Below are 9,505 nucleotides of genomic sequence, written 5' to 3' on the forward strand. Positions count from 1 at the left end.
AGAGTAGTGGTTGCCAGGGACTGCTTTCTCAGGTACATTAGCAGAGAGCTAGATAGGAAGAGGAGCAACAGGGTCTCAAATGGTGCCTATACGGGTTCTGGTGTTGCAGGTGGTGGCTTAACCCATTAGGCCACATCGGCTCTGCCATTCTGTATTTTAAAACTTTTTTCTTAGGTTCCCCACACTTTACAGCTAATTCCTTTAAGACTGCCTTTCTTTTCCATGACCCAAAACTAAACATAATAAAACTTTAACACATGAGCCTCCTCCACATGTCCTTTATCAATGAAACCTGCCTTTTGCCAAGAACATCGAGTACTAGTAACCCTATCTCACGGAAACCTTACCTTTTGCAACTGGCTCCCCTGTCTGTCAACAAAAAGGAGAATGGCCATGCCCCCCAAACCACAACCCAACACATCCAACATCTATCAACATTCTTCTTTCCCTTCAGGTCCAGTTAAATCAACTTCTTCCTTTCTTATCGCCATAATTTTCCACAATCACAACACAGTTCCAAGTTGCTTAATAAACTGAACACTTGGTTCACATTTTCCCAACCTACATATATTCTGCTATCAACTTCAGCATTTCTAGATTCCTAAACCAGCAAAGAACTGGTTTCAAAGAAAAAAATAACAAGCTTTCTTTTCAGTATGTTAACCCTGAAACAACAGCTTATATACTCAAAAAATTATTCAGCAAGATACACATGGGGAACTTGAATTCAAGAAAATCATTACAAAAAAAAAGGCGCCAATTTGTTCATCATAAATACAGACTCAATTAATGATATTACATGTAATCTGAGAGGAAGGCATTTAGAGAAAGAAGACACTCCCTATTAAGCTGACCTTCTATAATGTTATAGCTAACTCTGGATAACTTAGTTTCTGTCATTTTGCTCTAAAATGCCAAGTATTACTGAAAAAATTTATGAAATCTTCAAAGTGAGTTCATTACAAGTTCACATTATTTTAATTTTGACTGAGTATTACTTCCAAGCAATCCTTTTATTCTCTTATTATATATTCATTAACACAATGTTTTCCAACCTACCAGCTCTGGATTCCCGTGAAGTTGTAGATTAGTTACTATAAAGGACATCAAGCAGCATACATTATATAAAAACTATATCCTACATACATGTATTAACATTTTTCAAATGTGCAATGATGTAGTTAGTAAAACAGAAAGTCATATAGGAGAGTACTGAATAGTTTTTCACTAATATGCATTTTCTCAATTAACAAACACTAAAAATGTAACTACAATCCTGTGGGGAGTTTACAAACTGTTGGGGTTTTTAAAAAATTATTTATTTATTTGGGAGGCAGAGAGATGATAGCAAGAGAGAATTCCCATATGCTGGTTCACTTCCCAAAGGCAAGGGCCAGAATGCATCCCACATGGGTGGCAGGAGCCCAATTACTTGAGCTATCATCTCTGCCTTCCAAGGTCTGCATTAGCAGAAAGCTGAAGTCAGGAGCCACAGACAGAACTCAAACATAGGCACTCTGATGTGGGATACAGGCACCTTAACTGAAAGGCTAAATGCCTTGTCACCTTCAACATATTGGGAACCACTGCCTAAGCTATTTCCTACAGCAAACACTTAAACATCCTTTCCATTCTCTAAGTTCTAATTATTCTTTGCCTACTCCAATTTCTGCTTTCACTTTCCCAAGACAATTAAGCACATCTGATATATTTCTTTATCCACCTCAATTCATCTGAATTTATCCTTTCTTCTCCACTTTTATAAGTACTTGATGATTTATCAATCAGTAATGTGTCTCTTGCTTTTTAAAACTAATTCAGGGGCCAACATTGTGGCACAGCAGGTTAAGCCACTGCCTGTCACTCCAGCACCCCATGAGTGACAGTTCAAGTCTCAAGTACACCACTTCAAATCCAGCTCCCTGCTAAGGTACCTGGGAAAGCAGGAGGAAAAGACCCCAGTACCCATTTGGAAGACCCAGATGAAGCTCCTGGCTTTGGCCTAGCACAGTTCCAGCTGTTGTGGCCATCTGGGAAATAAACTTGCTTCTCTAACTCTGCCTTTCAAATAACTAAATAAATCTTTAAAAAAAAAAAACAAAACCAACTAATTCAACAACATACATACTTAACCCCTTCCCTACCTCAATCCATTAAATGAGATTAGTCTTCAATAAACTTCAATAGTTTCTTCTCTTCTACCTTATCAGAGCTCCCTTATTGAGACAAAACTTTACTTAATTGTGCTCTTTGCTTTAAATACTACTCTACTCTCTTTTCTTCCTTTAGCTGTCAAATGCTCAGGATCATTAAACTACAACCTGAACCAGTACAAGGTTTTACTGGAACAGATACTCCCCTTTTCTTTAGTTGCTTTCCTACAAAGGCAGAGTTGAGTAATTAAGAGATTCTATGTCTGAAAGCCTAAAATGTTTCTTATCTGGCTCAAGTTTACACGAGTAGGGTTTAGCCTTGTGGCTCAGATGCCCACATCTCACATACAATGGCCTAGGTTCCATTACTGGCTCTGGGTCCTGACTCCAGCTTCCTCCAGGCAATGCAGAGTTGGAGGCAGCAGTGATGGCTCAAGTAATCGGCTTCCTGCCACCCACACCAGAGACTTAGATGGTATTCAGGTTCCTGGCTTCAGCCCAGTCCAGCCCCAGCCATTGCATTTGCAGAGTGAACCAGAATGGGAATGTGCTCTCTCTACCTCTCAAATAAATTAAAAAAAAAAAAAAAAAAAAAAAAAAAAAGTCTGTTGATCTCTGGGGATCCAAGCATGATCTACATTCAATGTCATAATTTCCTGAGGACATCAGGGTGCCATTAAAGGTTCTGGAGCAGCAATAAAGTACCATGAAAAAAAGCGCATTTCAATACTACTAGTCTAACAACAGCATGCAGGACAGATAGAAATGAAGACCATTTAGAAAACTATTACAAGACACTAAGCATTAGGCATAAAGGGAAGGAAATGAAAACAAAGGAACTTTTTAAAGGAATAACCATTAAGACTAAATGACTACAGATAATACAGACAAGACTAATATAATTTAAATCCTTAGTGATGTGGCCCTCAGAATTTGCATTCTCTCCTACAATCTACCTAGACTTAATTACAGCTCTTCATATTTTCCTGTCTTATGTCTGTGGAGTTACTAAAATTCTAACAACTAATTTCATATCTTCTATGTACCAGGCATTCCCTATCCTTGGTATCTTGTTAACTTCAGAGGAAGCAAATCACTTAGCGGCAATCCCAAAGAGTTGGCCAAATTAAAGTACAGGGCAACATCAAAGGTGGGTAGAGTACTCACCTGCGGTACCAAACACAGAAAGGGGAACTAAGATTTCAGGTCCCTAACTGGCTCTAGCCAAACAGGAAAAAGCAGCTATGAATCTGTTTACAGAAGAAGCAGACACTTTCTGATGAAAACAGAGACCACCATCAGCATACCCAATGATTAAGAAAGTCTCATGAGAAACAAGCCAAAAAACAAGACCAAAAGGTAAGGAATCCCATGGAGCAGATCCTATTGGTCTTTCATTTAGGAAAAGCAATCCTCTCTCCTTATTAAAGATGATACTACATTTCAAAATTGCCAGTATGATACTGACCTTCAGTAACAGAGTCTTCACATCCCACAAGGTTGAGAAGGATATCATCATCTTTATCATCCACTTCACATCCCAGTAGCATCCAGCTTTCCACATTATCACTTTCTGAAATGATGCTCTCTTCATCTTCAGTTGAACTGACTTCTATAACCATGACCTCTTGGATCACATTTGATCTCTCTTCAGGTTTAGGCTTCTCAATATTCCTCCTGCATTTCTTACCAGCCAACTCCTTTGAAGGAAGAGAAGAAGCAGAACTACGGGTCTTTCCTTGTGCTTGGACTCTAACATTCCTTCTTTCACATCTGTAAATACTGTCTTCATCAGACAAAGTGATCACCTCTGACCCATCGGAGAGCTGGATGACTTCACTATCCGAAAGGACAATTAGATTCTTCTGATTTGGTTTACTCAATGATTCAGAATCCTCAGAGTTCTTTTCTTCATGTTCTTCCTCCCTGATGGCATTACCAAGATCTCGAGCATAATGAACTTGGCTATAAAGCTGAAATTCCACCTCACTATCAACACTCAGCTCACTAGATGACTCTTCACGATAAAGGTCATCTTCATATGCTTCTATAGACTCATAGCCACCAAACATCACGAAAAGTAACTTTGATGCTGTAAAAGAGAAAATCATACAAAGAACATATTTTAAAAACTCTAATCATGTCTGGTTAGTGCACAGTTTCACCTGTTAGAACCCACTACTATGTGAAAGTCATCACTTTTTTCAGACACATTAAAATAGCTTTTTCTTGGGCAGGCATTTGGCCTAACAGTTAGGATGCTCTGCTAGGACACCCATAGTCCATACTGCAGTACCTGGGTTGAATTCATAGCTCTAGCTCCTGATCCTAGCTTCCTGATAATATAGACACTTGGAGGCAGCAGGTGATGGTTCAAGTAACTGCGTTCCTACCATCCATGTGTGAGATCTAGACCAAGTCCTCTTGTAGGCTTTGGAGGTAGTGAACCAGGGGATGGGAATTTTCTGTTTTTTGTTTTCTCTGCCTCTCAAATAAACACTTTTTTTTTTTTTTTTTTTTTTTTTTGGACAGAAAGAGTTGGACAGTGAAGACAGAGAGAAAGGTCTTCCTTCTATTGGTTCACCCCCCAAATGGCTGCTACGGCCGGCGTGCTGTGCTGATCCAAAGCCAGGAGCCAGGCGCTTCCTCCTGGTCTCCCATGCAGGTGCAGGGCCCAACCACTGGGCCATCCTCCACTGTCTTCCCAGGCCACAGCAGAGAGCTGGACTGGAAGAAGAGTGACCAGGACAGAATCCAGTGCTCCAACCAGAACTAGAACCTGGGGTGCCGGCACCGCAGGCAGAGGATTAGCCTAGTGAGCCGTGGCGCCGGCCTTCAAATAAACACATTTTAAAAATCTTTTTTCTCTTACAGTACCTTTTTTATGACCTACTATAATAACACCCACCCCTCTCAAATGAGAAATTATTACCAACAAATTGAATTACACGTATTAATGGAAATATATTTCATACATACATTAGAAAGGAAAAACAAGTTGAGATGCACTGCTTGACACCAAGTAACTGTTGTCCAAAATGTTAAACATCACAAAACAATTTCAAGAGCTTTGACTATTCTTCCTTCATCTTTTCTTTCCTTTTGGTTCTGTATATCATCTTTTCAGTTACACATTCTCACACAGAAATACTGATTCAGTTATGACTAAAAACCACAACAGGGAATCACCGTTAGGTTTACTTTTTGGGTGCAGATGTTTAGTCTCAATTAAAGAATTATTCTCAATGCCTTCTGATTCTTGGCCAAAATAATACATAAAAATATTTACTAAGACTGTTCACTTCCATAGTAAAGTGTTATAAAAATATGTATGAGATATAAACTACTAAAGATCTAAATCTGTAGCAAAACTGCAAAGTTGGAGAAAAAATACATACAGAGAAACACTTCACTTTCCTAACGTAAGCTTATTAAATCCTGCTCATCTTTCAACTGACCTTGAACATACTTCCCACCAGACTAAATTAACTGGCCCTTTTAAACTTCCATCGTACTTTACCTTTTCAAAACACTCATCACATCCCTATTATTCAATGTACATCTCTCAGAAGCACAGATCACAAACCTCAGGAGGGCAGGACGCATATGTACTTTGGCAAACAACGGTTCACCAAAGCCAAGCAGAGTGTTTAGGGAGACTTCTGTAAAGGTCTATTGATTGCATGAATGAATGAATGCATCATATCACCAGGCATTTGTTTTTTAGTCCTGGTAAATCTAGTATGTGCCTAAAATACAGAAACTATGGTTGATAAATTTCTCACTTGTCTTCACCTATTTGAAAGTCTTAAATTCTCCCATGGGCAGCCTAAAAGCTACATGGTAGCTTGTTCAAAATCAGGAACAGCCTAGAAAACATTAATACCACCAATATATTTTTTATCTACTTTTAGCTATACAGATCTAATTAACAGCCATTTTCTTTTATTGTATTTATTTTTTGTATGTATTTGAGAGAGAGAGTGAGCTCCCATCTGCCAGTTCACCCTCCAAATGCCTGCAATAGATAGTGCTGACACCAGGAGACAGGAACTCAATCCAGGTCTACTGTGCTGGTAGAAGCAGCCCAACCACGTGAGCCATCACTTCTACCCCTCAAGGTCTGCACCAGAAAGAAGCTGGAGTCAGGAGCTAAAGCCAGCAACTTTAATCCAGGCACACTGACACAGGATGCAGGCACGCAACCAGCATCTCAATCATCAGGTTAAATGTTCCCTCCATCCAGTCATTTTCTTAGTTTCCCAATTTTCTGTCCAAAATGTTGAAAGGTTGTAATGATAGTTTTGGTAATACAAACAGCTGATCCTAAAAGTCAAATGAACAAGAGTCAAAAGGGACTCGTTTTCCAAAAATAAAGAAAGCAACTCTTAATGCCTTTCTCTTTTTCTAAAAGGTACAATATATCTGTTCCCTTGCTGCACTGTCCTTCAGTTTGCTATGCTACTATTGTCATACGGGTTGAATGTGGCTGACTGAATAATACTCATAGCCTTTATCAGTTTATATTGAAATGTTAGCCTCAGAGGAATTCAAATAAAAGAAGAATCCTGTCCTTTATATTTAATAGGTAAATTAATTCTAAAAGAAGTCAAAAGAATTATGCTTTCTTCAAAATCCTCACTGGATCCATCCTGAGGATCCAGTGTGGACTTAAGATAAAACATAATTCTAGTGCAGCACAGAAAAAATTAAAGAGCTAAATTACAGAGTTACAAATTTGTACTACTCTTGGAGCCGTCCCAAAGGAAAAGGATTAAGAATAGAGCCATAGGCACACCTGTGAACGTATGCCAAAAATAAACTACAGAACCATAATGAAAACTGACTTCCTTGGGTCTAAGGATTTATCTCCTTCCCTGAAATGTAGAAAAATGAATTTAACAATTTAGCCCCTATGGCCTTTAAGAGGATTTTGTATCTTCTGTACTTGAAAATTGTGCTCAGCATAACCTACTCTCTTCTATTTATGTAGCTTATGTATGCCAGGGTTAAGGTTTGCCTGAGGCTGTTTTGGTTTATGTTACTACTTTAATTACATTCAAATGCATTTAATTTACTTCAAAAAAAAAAAAAGTGTGTACTCAGAGGACAAAGACAAATTTTTATAAATATGTACACACACACCCTCCTTGATTGGGAAGGCTTTCTCAGCTTTAATCACTGTAAACAATTCCCATGCATACTTATTAACTAGATAACAGAAGGTCCCTATGACAGTCACAAAATCCTAAACATGGAATCGATCAAGCACAGGGAAACTGAGGCCCAAAAAGATAATGAAGCCTATCTGGGGATATGCAGCTTAAGCTACAAATGTTGGCCTATTTTCCTGACTCTCAATCAAGTGCTAAGATTTTAAAAATAAGATTTTCAAAACAAATAATTTCATATAAAGATGCTTTAAAACTCCCTTCACTGCTATATTTGCACTGGCTCTAATACCTAGATTTACCTCACAAACATCCATTCATTCCCAGTGGACTATAAAAACTATCAAAGAAGCATTTTAATTAGAAGGAAGGAAAAGGACTGTCAATGTACCATCCAAGAACCTCCCAAAGTGGTACTCAAGACTATCAATCCAGGGACCAAAAAAAGTTGAGCACTGAAAATATCATGGCAGCAGGAAAGTCACCTAAGAATTTAAATGGCTTAGCAAATCTAAAACAGCTACAGAGAATAACTGCAAAGGTGCTCACCATTCCAAAGAGGGAGCAGCATTCATTCAACGAATTTGTTTAAGTAGACAACTTAAGGCTCATTTAAGCTCTCAGAGTTTACTTTTACAACTGCTAAAGCCAATCCTGCGCTAAGAGTCTACCTACCGATTATTTCAGACATTTTGCTCCAATTTCCACCCTCAGCACTTTTAGCCTAGATGTTCCTTCTTGATGACTTGGTATCCACCTCGGCCAGATTTTAGATCCAACCCACAGCCTGATGTTTAAATGCATGGTTTTCATTGGGAAGTGATTAATACAATAGCTTGTTTGCACTTGAAATTTTCTGACCTACTCTTGGTGTGCTGCTCTGACAGTGATTGTTGAAACACAATTAACTATAGGGTTAAAATTTCTTTTTCAAAAGTGATTGCTACTTCGGATCAAATCTAACTCGGGTAGAGAATCCAAATGTTAAACAATGCTCACAAACAGAGGAAGACAGAACACAGTATCTTGGTAGAAGAAAAGCATGCTAAATTTATTCAGGTAAGCCCCAGCTGTTCTTGGGATACAAAAGGCTTTTTATAGGAACAAATCCGATCTGGAACTACTTCCTGCACCTTTCCCTCGGCCCGTTTCCCTTTTGTCATGCAGCCTCTTACCATAAAATTTCTCCCTTCCAATTATTCCACCCTTCACTCCCCACCTTCGGATTCCCTCGAAAACTGCACTAAGAGGTCCTCAAGGTAGGTAAAAATGAATAAAATTTTAAAATAAAATTAAAAAGTGGTCCCCAAAGCATAGCACCGTCTTAAACACACACTTAGTCCACTTAGAAGTCCTTGCATATGACCGCCTGCGTACTCAAAACGCAGTCAGGAGCTTCTCCAGAGGCCCCCGAGTCAGCAAATTCAACGCTCTCACTTTAGACCTGGAGAAGGGGGCTCGGGGAAACTTGGTTCCTGAGCTTCGAAAGGTCCTCAGACTTCTCCTCGCTCAACCCTGCAGTCTGAGCCTAACGCGCATCCAGCCCCGGGAAGGGCCGTCCGCAGTCTCCAGCGAGCCAGTGGCGGCCCCGGGGCTTGAACCCAGGCCTCCGCCTCCCAGCCACAGGTTCCTCACTGCCCGAAGCTGACTGGACGTGAGGACGAGAGGGAGTCCTAGGGAACACAGTCCACGTCTCCTGGTCTGGCATGAGGGAACGGGCACGGTTCCCGAAATTTTGGTCGCCAAGGTGCAGCTTCCGACAGCCAAGGCTGTCCGTTCCTCCAGGGGCCGGACTCCTCCTCGGCGCGGCGGGACCTCCGCGTTTCACTGACCGAGCGGCTTCTCTAACACCTGAGGCGCCTGGGGCGGCAGGTCAGAGAGGCAGAGACGCCGCCGCCGCCGCAGCCACCGGGGCCCCCGGCGCCCAGCCCTTCCTGAACCACGGCCTCGGGCCTGGGAGGGACAGGGAGCCGCGGCCACCTCAGCCGAGCCGCGTGGGGCGGCCGAGGGGCCGGGAGGGCGCCCCGCCACACGCAGCGGGACCGACGGAGGACGCGGGGGCCGGCGAGGGGGCACGCGCTAGTTCCACAGCCCCGCGGCTGAGGCGGAGCACGAGCAGGGGTCCCCGGGCCGCGGGCAGCGCGGGGTCCGTCACACACACATACTCACTGCCGCGGCTGC

At 41.3% G+C, this 9,505-nt stretch overlaps 1 protein-coding gene across 1 annotated transcript in view; it reads right to left on the reverse strand.

Annotated features, from left to right (window-relative positions):
• LOC133771709 (zinc finger CCHC domain-containing protein 7-like) overlaps positions 1-9,231 on the reverse strand; it is an 87,450-nt gene extending 78,219 nt beyond the window's left edge. Inside the window, exons 1-2 of the mRNA XM_062207941.1 lie at positions 8,661-9,231; positions 3,622-4,245 (exon numbers count right to left, since the gene is read on the reverse strand). Coding sequence (XP_062063925.1) covers positions 3,622-4,245; positions 8,661-8,685 — 649 coding nt within the window. The 5' untranslated portion in view covers positions 8,686-9,231. The remainder of the gene's footprint in view (positions 1-3,621; positions 4,246-8,660) is intronic.
• Between the last annotated feature and the right edge of the window lie 274 nt (positions 9,232-9,505).

The sequence above is a fragment of the Lepus europaeus genome, chromosome 12, assembly GCF_033115175.1.
Source record: "Lepus europaeus isolate LE1 chromosome 12, mLepTim1.pri, whole genome shotgun sequence".
Classification (NCBI taxonomy): Eukaryota; Metazoa; Chordata; class Mammalia; order Lagomorpha; family Leporidae; genus Lepus; species Lepus europaeus.